Here is a 19,725-nt window from a genome sequence, read left to right on the forward strand (position 1 = left end):
GTTTTGGCATGAGTATGATTTTGTCTACCTATTTAGAGTTCAAGTGAATTTCCCAACCCGTGGCTTGGAAGCTCTGGCTTCAGCCCTGAATATCGCATTTCTGAACTTTCCAGAATCCTTTAGTTACTGGGTAGCTGGGTAGCTATCTTGGTGGCAAGGCACTGCCTCTCTTGGCAGATAAACCTGCCCAGTGAGTTCTCCCCTTAGGGGCGTGTCAGTACCATTTCCTGGAGCAATTTCACAGGGTGGCTCCACTTTCCATTTGAGCTCAAGTACTTTGCTGCCTCCTCTGTAGCTGCCAGATCTGCTTCTGCTGCTGCTCAGGTAATTCTCATCTTTCCCTGGCACCACTACAAGCAGGGATGGCTGGCGAATGGCTTCTACACATGTGCCTGCTTGCCTGCTTTTCTTCCTACCTACTCCCTTTCTTTTATTATCTCTTTCTGTTTGTTCCTTAGGAAGAAAGTCTGGAAAGTCACTTGCTGACCACTGAGAAGATGATGAGCTCAAGCTATAGAAGTGAGACCAGCAGCAGTGGCTGCGGCACCCAGCAACCCCCAGAAGTACTGCTGTGTGAGCCCCAGCATTACCCTTTCTATCATCAATCAAGTCAGTCCCAGCAGCCTTCAGAGAAAAATGTAGTGTATGAGCGAGTGAGGACCTACAGTGGGCCCATGAACAAGGTGGTGCAGGCCTTGGACCCCATCAGCTCTCAGGAAGTGCTCTCCCCTCTCAAAACCACCTCCTCCTACCAAAATTTGGTTTGGAGCGACCATTCCCAGGTACCACAAAGATATGTCATGGTTGTGGAAAAGGGAAATCTTGAACCTCAGTTCCCCTCTTCCTTTCTACTTGTCTACCTATGTACATCAGGATGTTACCTTTTCGGGGATTGCACCTTTATATTATGTTGGCTGTCCTTTCTTTTATTATTGTCTATGGTTGTTTGTTTACCAGTTCCAGTGATTTTTCATAATCTAAGCAGAGCATAGGAGGACTCATTTCTTGTTGCATTTAGTTAGAAGATCTGATTCAAGTCATTCTTTTGCCCCACCACAAAGAAATCCTTGACTTGAATACAGTATTTGTTCCAGAACAAACTTATACTGATTCAATTCACATCAGAAGCAAACAGGGTTTTTTTTGTATCAAATATAGTGTTGTAGGAATAATGGCATGTATGGAGTTACTAGCAATTATTTGTGTTCAGAAAATTGTATAGTATGCTGCGCCAGAATAAGTGACAGGTACAAATGTCTATTTGATTTGGCATATATATATGTTTCATCTTCTGAAATGACACATTGATTCTTGTATAGCCAAGGTGAATACTTCATGGAATATTAGTAGGAAGAGTGGATGTAGAATTGAGGAAGGTGAGATGTAAGTAATCGTTATATGAAAGCTAATAAATTGAACTATAAGCACCCTTTAATTGAAATAGATTTCTTTTTTAAAAGAGTTATTTTTACACCAATATCTATACTAATTACCTTGCCAATAAATGAAAAGGAACAAGAGTATGTAAAATGAACAGCTCTATATCTATTTTCATACCTTGACTCTCTTTACATTAAATTTGCATGACCTTAAGCTTTGTGGAAACTTCTATCTCAAATGAAATTATGTTTCCAAGATACAATTTGTGCTGTGAAGAACTCATGAAGCAATACTGGAATGAATATTATCCTGTATTATCAATCTGGAAAACTAATCTGGAATAATATAGATTCTTTTCCCCAATCCCACAAATGTAGAGTAGGATATAAAGTGTTGTCTCTAAAGTATAGAATGCAACTGCCTATTAAAGAATTTTGTAAGGCTATAGGCCAAATTGACCAAATTTTGGCCAATTCCAAAGGCCAAAATGTTGCTCTTTTATTTCACTCCTAGAGTAGTTGGAGAAAAATAAAATATGAAAGAATCATTCCAGGATTTACTGTCAATTATTTCCTGGTTAGAAAAACCCCACCTATGTTGAGGTCAAAGGGAAGAAAAATATGAAAGTCAAAATTAATAATTTGTATAAGTGTTAAAAATAATGAAAATGTTTATCCCCAAATTCAATACTAGGTTATTAATGTACAACGATGTATGTGTCATCTTTGTTCCATTCCAATAATGTGGAGGCTGAAAACAACAATTACTATTATCATAGGCACGCTAAAATAACCCTGTTTACCATAGTTATTTGAACATAGTTAGTCTCTTTTTTTGTCAACTTGTTGGTTAAAGAAAGCTAAAAATATGTAAGTATTAGAGCTGAAATTTGGCAAATTATAACTACTGTTTACCAAACTTTTAGGGAACCGCACTCCTTGGTTGAACTTTCCCTTTTAATAATACCAGGACTGAAGTGGCTCAACTTTCTTTCAAGACTTTTTTTTATTTCCACCTGATATTTGCCAAAGTGATCCTTATAGGACTATTTCAATCCTGAAACATAGTTCCCAGCAAAAGAATTTATAATGAACCTTAGGGACAGTAAGTTTGGCCACAGAAACTGGAATAAGATATTAGAATAAAGGATGTTGTGAGGTGTGAATTTCTTTATGATTGAAGTAAGAGAGAAAAGTACAGGCTGGGGTCAGGATAAGGCTGGTGAGATTCCAGCTATGAGGAAGGATGAAAAAAAAAAAAAGAGAGATGTACCAGTCTCTTAGTGTAAGGAGAAGAGGGAAATTTTGACTATAAAATTTCAAACTGAGGTGGATATGAAAGGACATTTAAAATCCACTAAAAGAGAATTTGGCAAGTGACCTTTAAATCAGCTGCCAAAAAGAATGTAACTAGGAAATGCTTCAATTTTCCTTTCTCCTTGTTTACTGATAGGATGGTATTGTGTAAAGTAGTGCCTAAATGCAATTTGGAATTACCTTCAAGTTGAACAAATAGGTAAAATGTGGTGGCAGCATTATTATGTTCCATACCAAGAATGAGCAAACAGTACATAATATTCAAAAACTTTTTTCACTTTATGTTCTAATAAAGTCTCCACTTAAGTTTCAGAGACATTTTGACTTGGTAGGTAGCAGTTATTCTTATGTCAGAGTTTGTGACTGTGGCAGCTAGGAAAATGGATATTATGTTAGTATGACTTAGTCGTCGTGAATTCAATTAAACTTTTACCTTTTTTTTTTTTTTTAGCATTTTGGTGTTTGGATGATGTTGAGAGAATTTGTGAGATTTTGATATAAATTTAATGGCCATAGCAAATTATGCTTCCTTTGAGAAAACAAAATTGATGATGCCACTCTGCTTTGCCTCCTGAATCTTAAATTTTCGCTCATGTAGTAGGTATTTTACATTTAACCAAAAATGGTGCTTTTTGCAGCACCTTAGTATTTTATATTTTTGGCTCCTTAGTACATGTTTTTCTCCCATTGCAGTCTGTTGCACTAAAATGGTATTTATAGACATAAACATTTAAAATTTCTCCAGATAATTAATGTTGCTTTGTTTCTTGTCTATAATTATTTTACAATTTTTGTTCTTTGTTTTATCTGCTTGATAGGATATTTCTCAGAGAAAATTAAGTGTAGAAACCAGCTGTCTAAGTTAATGGTAGAATTAAAATGACTGGGTTTATCAATATCAACAGGTATAATCAAATGCAGGTGTAATCTAGGTCATAAAATACATTTTAGAACTGAATGTGGCCTTCTAAATGAATGGCGTTCTAGAAGCTACTTAAAACAAAAGAAAGAACTTACAAAGCAACTTTTTAAAAAGCTTAAATATTAACCTACCACTACTGACTCAAAATGAAATATTGCCTTATATGAATAGTATTACTGTGAATTATTCATTGTACTTGTATTTTTCCCTTCCATCAATTTAGCTTTTCATGAAGTTCAAGACATTTCCACGTATATGGAGGGGCCTTTGTGCATGGGAGAAATGGACCAAATTAAATATTTTTCAATACCATCCATTCACTGCATAGATATTTTTAGCATGCTATTATGTAGGAAGCACTGTTGTCATCTGAATAAATGACATTTGCTTATCCACTTTCAGGACAGACACAATGTGCCTGGTCTGTAGGTGTCCCATACGTCCATCTAAATTTTATTTTGAAAGATTATTTTGTGTTTTGGCCACCAGTATTTTATTAAATAAAGTACAAGAAGGGATCTTTCCATGTATGTTTTATGAGGGTTACCTTTCTTTCGAATATTAAATTTGCACCCAAATTCAACCCTGGAGAGCATCCGAGGGGAGAAGGTATGTTTATGAATGGCCTCTGCTATGGATAATTAGTCAAGCAAGCTTTCCCTTTGTTTACATGATTTCTTACCTGTTTACTTTGGTTGCAAAAATTACAAAAATTCCCTCATTGTGTCAGGATTTCTATACACTATTAAAAAACTTCCCTATTCTGTTAGAAGGTGTGTGTTGCTTCAATAAATAGTTCTTCAGGGGTGTGGTCACTAAAGTGAATGATTATTCAAGGAAGTAGGTTACCTGAAAATGGTATGAGGTCATGAGATAAAGAGGACCCTGTTTTCGGTTTTGGTCATCTCTTTTATGCCCACAATTAAATGAAGCTATAGAAATTGTTAGCGCAACTAATTGCTGGGTGAAAATGCCCGTGCCAATTGTCTCTTATTTAAAGGAGGGCTGGTAAATTGTTAAACCTGTTTTTAGTCAGTGAGACTCACAAGCTGTCATTGTGTGTGCATGGCAAAGGAGTGGGGCAAGAGGAAGGAAGGGGAACTATCATGATCAAAATTTCATTTTTTGACAATTCATGGTAAAACATTTAAAAGATTTGCCACGCTTTTAAATTTCATTTAAAAGTGAAATCTTTCTTAACGAGTGTATCTGAGCCAACTTTTTCTTCACACCAGCAGCTACCCGAGAGAGGTAATGATGCATATATACTTATGGGTCTTAAAGACAGAAAATATGCATTGAAGAGGGACTGTGTATTTTCTTTTTTCTCCATCTTCTAGTTTCCTTTATGAAGAGGAGAGAAATAATCCAGAAATAAACCTCTTAAATGAGGATTTTGGGTTGTGGACAAAGGCAGACGGTAACTAGTTAAAAATTATCCTCTTGTTACATTAGGACAAAATCACAGATTTCATCCTAAATTAAGGGAGTGTTTGTTTTATCAAAAAAGAGATCATTGTAATTTATGTTTTTTGCTGTATAAAATTCAGAACAGCATTTCAGCAATAACCTAAGACAGGTCTTTAACCACATTATTGGCTTTGAAGGGTTCTAACAAAAGCATCTCCCATACTATTTGGGGAATTTATTCAAATGGAAGTTTACCTTGGCAAATTCTGTCAGCATAAATGTCAGGTGGCTTTTAAAGATACTGTCTCTTTTGAAACTGTTCATCCTAGGCTGTTCCTAACTCACTATTATTATTTCATGAATCTCTTAGTCATTAGGACTGACAGGAGCATCCACAAGTTCCAATGATTTTCCTTTTTAGAAGATTGCATTATATGTTAATTTTATGTAAAGTTTTAAAATTCAAATTCGACTATGTAAATTAGTCCCAGATTCATTTCAACAAACTTCCAAATCTTTAGAGCATAAAGTCTATACCATGTATGTAATGATCTCTGTCTTTCCATTACCTAATTTTCATTCCCATCAGTCTCTCCTGTATATTATTGCACCAAGGTCTTAAGCTCTTTAACCATAGCTATCAACAGGAAAACAGAAGCCAATAGAAATTGACAAAAGAAGCTCAGATTTTGCATAAAGATCACAGAGAACATTACATTTGCTGTCTCAGGGAGAACAGCAAATAATAAATGCACAGTGATGAAGGAGACTTTGGCAGAACAGAACTATGAAGTAATTTAGTACAATATCTTAGCGTATGGGCTTTGGTTTTACACTTTTGAGTTTAACTCTTGACTTGGGGATTTCTTAAGTGTTTGCCTCAGTTGCATGAACTGTTAAATATGGCAATAATGACATCTAACTCATATGATTGTTTTTAGAATGAAATGTGTTGCTAAATGGTCTAAAATGCATATAGCATAGTACCTGGTACAAAGTAAGTATTAAATGCTGTATTACCTTAGATAAATCACTTCACCTCTCAGGGCCTCAGTTACCTCATTTGTACAGTGGTAATAATACCATTCTTCTGAGTTGTCATGAATATTGAATGATATATTATGTGAAGGTATCCAGCACAATGCCTGGTGCAGAGTTAGCACTAAGTAAGTATTTTTCTTTCCTTTATTTGTATTATTGACTTAGAAAAATGCAACCAACAAAAGCCCCTATCTGCACAAACAAAATAAAGATAATAAAACTAAATTATTGGTCTATAAAGTAAGCGTTCCTTTGACACTGGACAGATAACGTAAACACGTTTGCTTGAAAACTTTATTAGGGCTCTACTAGCAAAGGAAGGTTAATGAGGAAAAGCACTAAAGTAATTTCTAAAACGCAAGATATGTGATCAAAAGACTGCAATAGGATGAATGTATTTCTAGGCATGAGTACCCTTCTGGAAGAGTAATTTTGACATTCCCATGCTCTTAGAGTCTTTGAACATGAGCCTCAATATTTTGAGATGGAGTTTTTATTGTTCTCTTTTTCTTTTTCCTTTTTTTAAATGTAAAGTGACACCAAGCATTAAAGCTTGTTTGCATTCTGCTTCTGAATGTTTCTTCTAGAGCTGTGCTTCCAGTATGGTAACCACTAGCAACATGTAGTGGCTTCCATTTAATTTTAAATTAATTAAAGTGAAATAAAAATTAAATATTCACATTCTAGCCACATTTGAGTGCTCAACAGCTATACGTGGCTAGTGGCTACCATATAGGGCAGTACAGATGTGCTGAAGAGAGTTTGAGTGGACAGTGCAGCTCTCTACATTGAAGCCATTCAATTACTTAGATATAGAAACACCTTTAAGACCACTATATTCAAGGAAATTCATGGTGGTATAAATGTGTGACAAAGTGTTGCCAATTTACATGATCAGCTATGATGGGTACCTAGGCATGAAACAGAAAAATGAAGCCACAACTTCTCAAAGTCTAAGGTTGATGTGAGTATTTCAGAAGAAGGATGATTAAATTCATAAATCTTTAAAAGGAGAGTTGAATGAAGGATTTACGTATATGTGTGTAACTATCTATCAATCTGTCTGTCTACTTATCTATAAAATTTTTCCCAGAAGCCAGCTTTTTGACAGGACAAATGGTTAAGAAGAGAGAAAAGAAGAAAAATGAACCCCCTCAATCAGAATGCATCTTCTTTTCTTTTGGGCATATGATCAGAGTTTCATACTCTCTCTGCAATTCCCCCTACCACCCTTAACCTACTGAATTGACCCTGAAGTTTAGTAAGTGAAGTACAAATACAATTCCCATTTTTAAAGATGGTCACTGAGGCACAGACATGTATGTGGTTTGCTAAAGTTCATACAGGAGCATGTAGTAGAGCTGGGATATAAATTTGGTATTCTAGTTCCAGGTTCATGCTTGTAACCACTATATTTCCTGGTCTACATATTTGACTCTTATTTATGTTATATAGCCTCTTATATCTGATTCATATTTACACATCATAATAATTTTCTTATATGTACTCCCATTATAAATCATCTAAATCGTTTTGACACAAGCCAGAGTATAAATAAATAATGTAAATACTCATTTTGTTGCTTCAAAATTATTACATTATTTTCTAAGCGGGCAGATTTTTTATTGTTGCTGTTCAGAATTCTTTTTTAAAAATATTTTTCTCAAAAATTTAACTGATATTTTTATCAAACTATGCAAGGTTCAAGTACTGGGTAATAAGTTGATTAGTTTTTAGCTTACTCAAGGACCCATAAATGGTTAGGGAGAACAGACAGAATGTTATGATGAAATAAATCCAGCTTTATTTATTGTAAAATTTATAATTTCAGCAATAAATTGGTGTTTGACTTATAATTTAGGATCTTTTCAAAAACATTTAAAACCAGGTTACAAAGTTAAATTTAAACTTTTCACCTTGATGACATCAAAGGCTCTCCTTACAGTCCCATCCTACCTTTACACTCATTTCCTACTACCCACCTCCTCCCACCTTATATTCCAGGCACACTGTACTGCACTGTTCCTGAAACAACTGAGAATTTTGCCACCATCCCACCCCCACCTTTGTTCATTCTGTTTCCTCCTTTGACAATATCAATCAGATAAGATTCAGGATGAACCTTATCCATCCCTCAAAATCCATCTAGAAAGTCTTTTTCAAGAGTTTTCCAACCCTACATCTTCTCATCCTCTCCTCAATATACCATTGCATCCTCACTTTCACCTCAGACATCTCCTTTTAGAGCTAGTATCACTTTACATTATTCAACTATAAGACTAGACAGGCCTTATAATACCAAGCAGTATAATATTTCTGTGCTTCTTCCTCCCCACCCACCATGGATTTATACACTTCCTGAGGGTTGAGTTGTTTGTTTTTTTAATCAAAACATAAAAGTGAATCAGGCATTGTTTTGTAAATGTTGTGGAGAATAGAATGGAACTGGAAATCAAGCGTCAGTCTTTTCTCTCTCTCTCTCTCTCTCTTTCTATGATTATGACTTATAAAAATGTCTGCATGTAGCTATCAGTAGTGACTTTACTAAAGATATATGACAGCCAGGTTTGTGGGTTTCACTCTTTTATTAGCGATCTTTGAATTAAAATGGAAACTAAAAGAAATTGTCTTTTTTTAAAAAGTGAGTAACAGAAAATAAATACAGGGAAGCTATTTAATGTCAGTTAGTTTTTTAATTCTAGTTCAAGAGCTCCATTAAATGTCTTGATTTGATTTTCTTATATTTGGTTTACAATTTTTGTTTCTATGGGGAAATAGTTATCATTATTTGTCATGGCAAATGTAGTTAAAGATAAATTCTGATCTGTCATCACATCATTTCCCTGGGATCTTGTTGTGACATTTCCTTTAACCTAATTAACCCAAAACTGCTTATTCATCTGCTTATAAGGATACTTTCTCCACCTCCCCAGCTGCTAAAATTCTCTATAGATGAAGTGCTTTTATTTATTCAGTTTTACTCAGTTTCCCTATAGCCAGCTTAACATATTATTTATGTGTCCATTAATTCTGTCATAAAACAACTACTACTGTTCAATATCCATTCACACACTAAAACATAGCTAGTAGACCTTTCCAAGGAAATAATTTTATACTCAAACATTTCTCTCCTAATGAAGACTTCAGCTTGGATGCATAGATTCCTTCATAAACTTATTTTTAAATCTTCAGCAACCTAATTACCTAAAAATCTGTTCTCTAAAAAAGTTGCTTGAATTCCTTACAAATACCCAAAATCACTCCTCTGCTCAAAAACCTTTAATGACACTCAGTGTCTATGAATTCCTTAATCTGACTTTCAAAGTGCTCAAATACATGCTCCCAAGAAGCCGTCCTCTTGTAACTCACGTTCTAATGTCCATGTTTCCACAAAATGTAAAAGCATTGTTCTCTAAATAAAGCCCTCAGTTTTCCACTGTCATGCCTTTTGTTCAGGCTGCTTTTATATCCAAAGTGATCCTTATCCCCCATCCCTACCAATCTAGACATCCTGAAATCCTACCAATTTTTCAAGACTTTCCTCGAATGTAGCCTTATGATGAATTTTTTAGTTGTCCCAGATTGACATTCTCTCTCAGCCTTGGATCTCCCATATAGCTCTTATGATGGTCTACTTCATTGTTATGTATAATCACTTTTCTCCCTTACCTGATTTTGATTTGGATGAGGGTGATACTTTATATATCCTTTAAATCTCCCTGAATAACAAATGTTGAACAAAGTTCAAGTTGATAGCTTAGTCACATATAAAACCAATCCAGTAAAAATAATACCTTATATTAGTAGATGATGCTTTTTATCTTTCAAAATTCTTTCACATACATTACTAGAATCCTAAAATACAAGTAATAAAATTATTACTATCTCCATTTACAAATTGTACAGTGTACAAATAAAGACTATATATAACATATTATTTTTCCATTGTACAAAGAAACTGAGTGTCAAGTAGCTCAAAATAACTTACTCAAGTTAGCATAGCTGGTTAATGAATGCTCTAGAAGCCAGCTCCTGAAACTATTTCTCCTACATCAGCTGTCTCCTTAATCAGCCTTAGTTCAGTACTAAAATGTTTTCAGCTTAAACATCTTTTTATTTTTTAGTTTTAGATCCAATGATTATCCCTATTGTATTTTTCCCATTCTAATGTTACATGATCAGAATGAAAAGTATCAAAAATACATTAGAGAAGAAAAATAGGTCCTGTTCTTATTTCCAAGGTCTTGACTTGAAATAATCCTGGCATTTAGGGAATATCCTAAATTTTTAAGGTTTCCTTTACACCTAAAGAAGGAAAACACCTCTCTAGCATTTACTTTCCCTTCTTTCTCCATTGCCCTGAGCTACTCAAAAGTACTATCGCTGAAATAAATAACTGAGAGATTGGGACCATTTGCACTTCATCAGATTTATTAACTCTGAAAAACAGAGCTATTTCAACAAACAGTTGGAAATTAGATACGTGTTCAAGAATAATGAATTCCCTAGGGAAACCATAATTCCTTAGCTCTGATTTAAGGTATCCTATGATAATGGACAACTAACTCAAGAGTGTATTGATAATTTCACTACATTTTGGGGAAATTATCACCCAAAACAGATTAATTTCAGTCTACTCTGATCTTAAAATTGGTATTACCATATGGCACTTTTTAGAGGAAGAGGAGGAGGAGGACTGTTATAACTTTCCCAAAGTTGAGAATCATTATTTGAAGCAGTACAGAAAAACAGGCCTGGATTTTATACCAGCCTGGAGACCATTTACTTATAAATAATACTTCTCACCAGAATTCTACCAAAAAAAAGTTCCCAATTAGTTCATTGTTTTTGTATTTAATATATCTGAGCCACAGAAATAAATAAATTACTAATACCTTAATATGTAATTAGATAAAGTAAGGTCTTCCTGGAAAATTGAAGGGCTTAGATGATATGAGTAGTACATAAAAATGTGGTGTTTTCTGAGTTTAAGGGCCTGTGATCACACTGTATAAATATATCATGTACTCTATAAATAACCCTTGTTGGAATTCTAGAAGCTTAAATTATTTAATTAGGACCAATCTCCCATATAGTCACTTTTGAGTGGGCCTCTTATTTCAGGCATCCAAACATTGTCTTTGACAAAAAATAAAAAAAGACAAATATCTAGCCCTCTATTATAAACACTAATCTAACTTAACTCAAAGATTATGTTCCCTAACTTGAAAAATGTAGAAAATATAGCGAGGCAAGCTATAGATGGGCAAAATATAGTGATGTAAGGGCATGAATTCTGGAGTCATGCTACTTGAGTTGGAATTCTAGGCATCCTTACTACTTATAAGCTGGGTGGCCTTTGGCTAGTTAGATAACTGACCTATGTCTAAGTTACTCATTTGTAAAATGGGTTTGTACAAGTGCTTTCCTCATGGGGTTGTTCTGGGTGTTAAATAAGATGATCTAAGTGTTTGACACAGGAATCTCTTAACAGATGTTAGTTGTCATCATCATCATCATCAAAAGAAAACAAGACTGACAAGTTAAAAGGATTTGAAATTGTTTTGTCTGGATGGAAAAAAATAAGTTGGAAATTATTTCCTGGATTCACAGTACTTCAGAGATAGAAAGGAACTTTTTACCCATACCCACTCACACATGAGGAAACTGAAGATTGGGAGATGACATGTGTTGTCCAATATCACACAGCTGGGTAGTAGTAGAACTAGGACTAGACTCCAAGTTCAGGACTCTTTCCTGTATCATGATAAGCTCTTCCCTGTCTTTAATTATTTGGTCATCAGGAATGTGGAGGCATAGATAACATAAGCCCCAAATGTGTTATTTGGATTTAATGATTTCAACATGAAGAATTTACATAAACTATATGCAGATGAGTAACACTGAAAACTAAACACTGATGTAGGTTACTGTTCTTGTTTGCTAGCTGCCAGAATGCAACACACCAGAAACGGATTGGCTTAATAAAAAGGGATTTATTTTGTTAGTTCTTCAGAGGAAAGGCAGCTGACTTTCAACTGAGGTTCTTTCTTACATGGGAAGGCACAGGGTGGTCTCTGCTGGACTTCTCTCCAGACCTCTGGGTTCCAACAACTGTCCCCGGGGTGATTTACTTCTGCATCTCCAAAGGCCTGGGCTGAGCTGCGAGTGCTGAGTTGAGGTATGCTGAGCTACTTTGGCTGTGCTATGTTGAGCTCTCTCATTTAAGCAACAGCCAATTAAATCAAACGCCATTCATTACAGCAGGAACACCTCTCTTAGCAGAATGCAGATGCAATGAGCAACAGATGAGGTTCATGTACCATTAGCTCATGTCTGCAGCAACAGAACTAGGTACCTTCACCTGGCCAAGTTGACAACTGAATCTAACTACCACAGTTACTAAGAAGGAGATTTGAATTCTCATTCCTGGGACATCTTTAAACCTAAAATATCATTTTAATTCATTTATTCATTCATTCAGAAGAAGAAGAATAGGAAGAATCATTTATCACTTCATATGAAACAGAGAGAGGCTATTTGCGATGTGATTTGTAATCCTGGTTAGAGCTAGATGTCACTAAATGTAACTTCCATCACCAAGATATTGTCTATTTCAGAATTTTACTCAGACTATCCTACCTATTTCTGTAGACTTGCAGGGGTAAAGGATTTTCATTAATAAGTTTTTCTGAAATTAATAAACATTATATTCAGCCATTTTTCTTTATGATTTTGCTCTGCTGCAATTTAAATTCCTGCTGGATAATGCCATAAGTTTAAATCTCTTCGACTCACTTTAAGCCCACCATCTTCATGTTTCATTTTCTTGAAGCTATTCTATTGGTCCTGTAATGTTCTCATGTGGTTTGTATGGGAAAAGGCACATTTGCCTAGATTATCTCTAAGAATGAAGGTTCAAGTAGAAGCCAAGAACAATTAAGTAAATTATAATCTATGGAATTAATATACCAGGTTTCCAAATATAAGAATATTAAAGAATGCCTTCACATTAGGGACAGAATAGTCTTTGCCCAAATACGTCAATCTACCCTTTAAATATCTACTATCGTGATGCTTTGGCAGCACATATACTAAAATTGGAATGATACAGAGAAGATTAGCATGGCCCTTGCGCAAGGATGATGGGCAAATTCGTGTAAGCATTTCATATTTCTAAAAAATAAATAAATAAATAATTTAATTAATTAAAAAAACTACTATCTTGTCATCTGGATAAATTAACCTACCTATACTACTATAATAATAAATTCTTAAATATGTGAGATATAGACACACACATACATGTGAGATTGTGTGTGTATACTATTTAACAAAAATGCTAACTGAAGCATAGTGAAAACCTGGAAACAATTGTTTACATTTTAGATATTTAAAACATTTATGTTGATCAGTAGGGAAATAGATATCCAAGTTGTCAATCAAACATTATGGAACACTATCAATTTAAAGTAATGAATTAAGACACATATGCAATCTATAATAAAGAGATATTATTTGGTTTAAGTTGCAGAACAATAATATTACTACTTATACAAATATGTGAAGGCATAGATAAAGATATTCCTAACTGACAACAATGGCTGTGGGAGGATGGTTAAGGGAAGGTCTTTTACTTGTGTGCATTTTTATATTAAGGATGTATGCATGTACCATAAGCATAATTTTAAAGTATCTTTTCCTGATCCTTTTGGATCCAAGGGCCAAAGTCACCTGTACCTGGTTGGATTTTTAATCATTTTCCTAAACTACAGAACTCATACTGTTTGAGCTACAACCTTTAGTTCACAGCATTTGCTTGAGCAATTTACCTTAGCTACCAACAGGAAAACTGGGAACATATTCCAAGGCTACCTTGAACCATTAAGCCTACAGTATTGCCAGTGATATAGCATTAGGGAGTAAAAGAAAATGAAAATTTTAGCAAATTTAATCCAAAAAAGAAACAAAAGAAAAAACACAGTGTACAGAATATTTGGCAGTTTGAGTAAATGCGTAGTCCCATTTTAAGAGCAACATGTCTTTAAAAGCACCTACACCATGGCTATACTTTTGTATGACCCTGCCACTGTTTCCCTTGTAAATCATGATTCTTAATTTTAGTAGAGCTCTTGTTCTAGAGAAAAAGAAATCATTGTTGTGGGAAAATGTTCTGAAATTGTGTCAGTTAATTGGTTGTTATTGTAAGATATATAGAGATTAAATAATGCCATCAACTCAACCCTTTGAGGCTGAGTTTATTAGAGTACTAATAAACCTATGCAGCTTTGCTATTTTGGAAAAATGTAAAGAAAGCGTGCCATCGATAGCATGATAATTTTCTCTAATCATTATTAAAATCATATACTTTAACTTTCATGGATCATTTTTTTTTTAACAGCAGAGCCTAAACATTGAAATTCAACTAGAAACAGATCAAAGCATAATGAAGAGTCAGCTTGAAGTAACCTAAGGTCAATAGTCTTAGTTGAGACTTCAAAAGGAGATTCCCTATTTCAGTTTGAGAATTTTTACTTGTGATGTTTTTCTTTAATAAATTCACATCTTCTTAATTGCTGACTTATTAGGGGTTCTTAAAAGAGAGTTTTCAAAAAAACAAAATGAATGCAACCCAAAAGTAAAAAGAGAATGTATTACTATGAAAGCACTCTAAAAACTATGTTATTATTAGGTTACCTGCAAAGCTGACAAAGTAAATTCAGTAATCTGTTCTTTGGAAAGATAGACATGGTCTGAGAAAGCACTAGGTAATGCTTGTATTTCTGACTGATCCTATTATTATAAAAATAAAGGAAATAATACCTCAGGAACTTTTTAAGACTTTCAAATAATACTGCTCAGTAATAATCTCTGAACCTTCTTTTGTTTCTCTCAATAGGAACTTCAATCTCCAACTCTGAAAATATCCACTTGTGCCCCAAGCAATCTACATATAACTCAAAATACTGAGCAGGTAAAGAAGTTATGGATTAGACTCTTTTCACTTCTTCTTATGTAAGTCTTCCTCATATGTTTAAACTCTCTTTAAGCCCTCAAAAGACTTTAAACATTCACAAAATGTCAGGATCACAAGGCAAGAAAGAGTTTTCTCACGTATGAAAATCAGCTTATTAAAGGAAGGTGAAACAGGTGCTGTGAATCGTATTTTTCAATTTCATTGCCTACTCAATCTGACTTTTTTTAGTTTGCACTTTACTTTTGCCCACAATCTCTTAGTGAATATGAATATTTTAAGGGTCTTTGATTTTTGCCAAAATAAAATAACTGTATCTTAGATTGACTGAGAACCTGATTTTGTGAGTGATAATGCTATAAATTTACTTTCAGAAAGAATAACTTCTATGGTCAAAACTGGCCCTCCAATAAGTGTATGATTTGAAAGACATACAAAACATCTCTCTCCTTAGCCTTTATACCCTAATAATCTGACTTTTAGGATGAGTGTAAGCATTGTGTCTCCAAATAATAATTCAAGGCCATATTAATATGTGTTCAATTAGCTAGTTGCCATTATTAAAAGTAAATTCTAAGAAAATAAAACATGAAACACCCTAAATTTGGAGTTATATGGGAGGGAAATATAAAGGCTATGGGATTTGGAAGAGTAGGGGAGACGTGCTTTTCTAAGGAAAACAGAAACAGGCCAGGCCAGATGAGGTGGCAGAGTATGAACTTGGACAGTGAGGAAACAAATGGACAAAACTGGTCTCTCAACTTCAGGTATGATAAGGAAAAAGTGTTATTATTCAGGAACAATGAGAAGATTATTGGAGAAAAGTTTGGTTACACTTCCCAATTTGGTCTTGCCTAGAACTCGTCCTGGTCAGTTAGAGTCATATCTTTATTCTTAAACATTTACTGGGTACCTAGTATGTGCTAAATATTGTACAAAGATGAATTAGACCTAAGCACTACTCTCAAGGAACTCACAATTAGATGGATCACATACACAACACACCACAGGACAGTACGATAAAATCTACAACTGGATTGGAGATGAAGTATTCCAGGTACACCAAGGTTGGATTGCCTCAGAAGTCAGTTCAATAAAGTCACAGGGCTGTTCACTACACTCAAATCCAGTCCAAAAATTGCATTACCTAAATTCTTTTTCAAGAGGGACTTTAAAATTGTGTTTACTGTATGCTTTATTTATGATAATAAATGTGTTTATTGTAGAAAATTTTGGAACCATCAAAGACAAAAAGACGGAAAGTTAAAATTGCCTATGATCCTCCCAGAGATAATTCTTAACACCTTGTTTTTTTCTTCATTCAAAAACAAAATTGAGATCGTACCATTTATGCAGTTTTATATTCTGATTTTCTTACTTAACATTATATATTGTGAGCCTTTTTAATGTAAATTTGTATTACTCAAGAACATTATTTAATGGCAACATTAAACATCTGTGAATGATTGTTTAGATTTTCCTCTCTCCATTGGAGAGTGCTCCTCCTACTCCACTCTCATCAGACTTTTTTTTAATTTGACAGTTTTAAAGGCAAAATATGGTATCCCTTTGTTTTTGGTTGATTCTTCGTTTGGATGAACACTCAAGTTTATTAACTATTCGTATTTCTTCTTTGTAAATGTTCATGCCATTTTCTCATTTTTCTATTAATACGGAGATTTTTTTCTTATTGCTATATAAGAACTGTTTTTATATTAATGATACTGACTTTTTCCTTTAAAAGTTTACAAATGACTTTATTTTAGTGTTTTGTTTCCATTTTAATGTTATTTAAGGTCCTCTCCTCAATTAACTTATAAAACTGAAGTTTTAAATGAGTAAGTTATACAAACACACTTTTTCCTGTTATGACTCCTTCCATTTTTAAACATAGGATGCACTTTGCAAACCAAAGATCTAATTAATAAATATTAAGTTTTATTTTCTTCTAATTATGTGGGGACATTTATAGTGAAATAAATAAATTGAAGGTCTCATCAAGCACGATTTGGAAAGTGGGATGAATTACCATGAAATGAGTATAATAGAAGTACTGAGCACAAAACACATTGCTTTCATATTTGTTTCTGAGATTGAAATGAACTAAATTATAAATTTATGCTATTATACAGCAAATGGCTCTAAAAATTCAACTCTGAAAATTGTTCCCTGCTATGATTGATGGCTCCAAGGTCACTCAATAATTATAATTATATGCAAATTTTATGTCTTCATAGGAACTTCATTCTCCAACAGTGAAAGTCACTACATATCCACAGACTACCATAAGGAGATATATAGTACAAAATCCTGAAAAGGTAAGATGTGTCACACAAACTCTTTTCCCCAGCCTGTAATTCCTTAGAGGTTGATAGCTTAAATAAGAAGGATGAGTCAGTTACTAGTTCTCTAAAATCAGATTGTTGGACTTTCTGCCAGTTATAAAGTGAATTTTTATTCGCTAATATTTTAAAAATCCATCTTTATTTCCAGATAACCATGTACCCATGCATTCTGATTCAGAGATGCAGCAATTCCAAGCAACATGGAAACCCTTAGGTTACGAAGGTTTTCATGTTCTATAATTCCACCCACAAAAGATTTTTGTGCACTTTGAACCAAAGAAGAAAGGGACATATTTTTTTCACAGACTTCACATAAAAATTCTATCATCTCTTACATCAAGGACTAGAGTCTTTATCTAGTCCATTTAAATTTGTCATTGAAATATAGGCTAGAAGGAAGAAAATTAAAAGTCAAAACTTCAAAAGTGTCCTCCTGTCTTTGTTGTCTATGGTGTATGAACTGTTGTGCCTAGCAATGAGCCAGTTAGAAAAATACTTTATTATATTTTCTACTAATGTATATAATCTTTTATTTTACAAACTATGATATTGTGTTGTTTTATTTTACAGCGCAAATAAAGAGAACTATTTTCTCCACAGTTAACAAACCATCCTCAACACACACACACACACAAACACACACGTATGTACACATATGCAATTTAGCTTGTTTCTTTAGCTGCAACAAGTAGTTCTATGAGGCTATTAGGACATCAGTGTCACGTTGTGCTCCAGATAGGAATATAGCGATACTTTGCTTTGCTCTTTATTTGTCCACTACTATAGAAAATAATCCTCTCTTTCTTTATTTCCTACACAATTGGGGGATATACATATTTAGATATTGTCACACTGATAACCCCAGCTTTCAAAGAATTAGTTTTAAGTAGCATTTTTTTCCATAATGTGAGAATTGCTGTGCTAAGATATATCCAGAAAAAGATTTTAAATATCAAATAATTTAGACTCTTATCCACTTTGCCTGTGATTCTTGTGTGACTTTGGTTAAATATTTATTCTTCAGTTAGTGGGGAAAAGAAAAAAAATAGTATTTATTGGGTATAAACTCCTTGCTAGGCAACTTGCATGTTTTATCCCATTTAATACTAAAAAGATGAGAAAATAGAAGCATAGAGAAGTTCAGTCATTTATTCAATGAATATTTGTTAACTGCCTACTATGTGCCAGGAGTTTTCATAAGAACTGGGAGTAGTATAGTGAACAAAATAAGATTCTAGCCTTCTTTTAATTTAACTTTTAACTGGCCCAAAACATTCAGTTACAAAGTGGCAGCGTTGGGTCTGGAATTGAACAATGCAGTGTTGGGAAAGACACATTTGCAGATTAAGGTCAATTGATGATGGTGAATTAGGATCCAGAGTATCGCATAACCCCTGTACCACTGTGAAGTTATAAAGACATGAAATTAGAAGTATGCATGACAGTGCATAGCATATTTGAAACACTGAGCAAGCACCTGCAAAATCCTCATTACTATGGCTATGTTCCACTACAAACAAATCGCTTCTCAAGGAGAAGACACAATAGAGGGTTGAAGATAAGTCATTTTAAAGCTTTTAACTCTTTCCATTCATGAGGAATAAAACAAATTTCAAGCCCCATGGCTTGTAAACAAAAATTATGTAACTGGCTCTACCGAGCAAATAAAAATCCTGTTTATATATATTTCTTATTTTATTTATATAGGTATATTCTTTTTTTATTTGTTATTTTAAATCCCCCAAGAAAAGATTCTAGTTTAATTACAATATTTATAAACTGAGCCTTCTAAATGGCAACTTTATCTTCTTTCAGTTCCCAATTTGTCTAATCTTTTTTTCTCCCTGTAAATAAACAGCTATTAATCTACTTCTCTCATTATGATTTCCTTCTACTTCTCTTCGTACTTTTTTGTTGTTCTTCATAATCTTCCTTGCTTTCCATTTTTTTTCATATTAGTCAAAGGGTCTAAGCACTCCTCCTTATAACTTCAGCCTGAAATATAAGAAATACTCCTGTTCCATCAGTGCATAGAATCCAAATATACTAATTATTTTCCTTTATTTTCCAGTTATTGAGCTCTTGCTATGAAGCAGGCACTGTACAGCCTTCTAATAGAAATAAATAAATTAAAACATGGCTCCCAAAGTAAAGAAAATTGCAGTTCAGAAGAGAGATAAGACATTCCATAAATAGTTATCTAAAATACATGATGGGGGTATGATAAACCTCATGAGAGAAATATAGATGAAGTCTTTTTGGAGTTCAGATGCTGTAGATAACATATTTGTTTGAGGGAATTATGGAAGGATTTATTGTGGGATTTAAGTTATTATT

The 19,725-nt window shown here is 33.9% G+C and overlaps 1 protein-coding gene and 1 non-coding gene across 3 annotated transcripts in view; both read left to right on the top strand.

Annotated features, from left to right (window-relative positions):
• Nucleotides 1-248: 248 nt before the first annotated feature.
• POF1B (POF1B actin binding protein) overlaps nt 249-19,725 on the top strand; it is a 114,574-nt gene continuing 95,097 nt past the window's right edge. For both annotated transcript variants that reach the window (XM_077145754.1, XM_077145753.1), the window contains exons 1-4: nt 249-324; nt 459-782; nt 14,969-15,043; nt 17,281-17,361. In XM_077145754.1, coding sequence (XP_077001869.1) covers nt 498-782; nt 14,969-15,043; nt 17,281-17,361 — 441 coding nt within the window. In that variant the 5' untranslated portion in view covers nt 249-324; nt 459-497. The remainder of the gene's footprint in view (nt 325-458; nt 783-14,968; nt 15,044-17,280; nt 17,362-19,725) is intronic.
• On the top strand, nt 13,144-13,247 carry LOC143672271 (U6 spliceosomal RNA). The gene has a single exon (XR_013169740.1). It is a non-coding gene; the product is annotated as a U6 spliceosomal RNA (small nuclear RNA).

The sequence above is a fragment of the Tamandua tetradactyla genome, chromosome X, assembly GCF_023851605.1.
Source record: "Tamandua tetradactyla isolate mTamTet1 chromosome X, mTamTet1.pri, whole genome shotgun sequence".
In the NCBI taxonomy this organism is placed as follows: domain Eukaryota; kingdom Metazoa; phylum Chordata; class Mammalia; order Pilosa; family Myrmecophagidae; genus Tamandua; species Tamandua tetradactyla.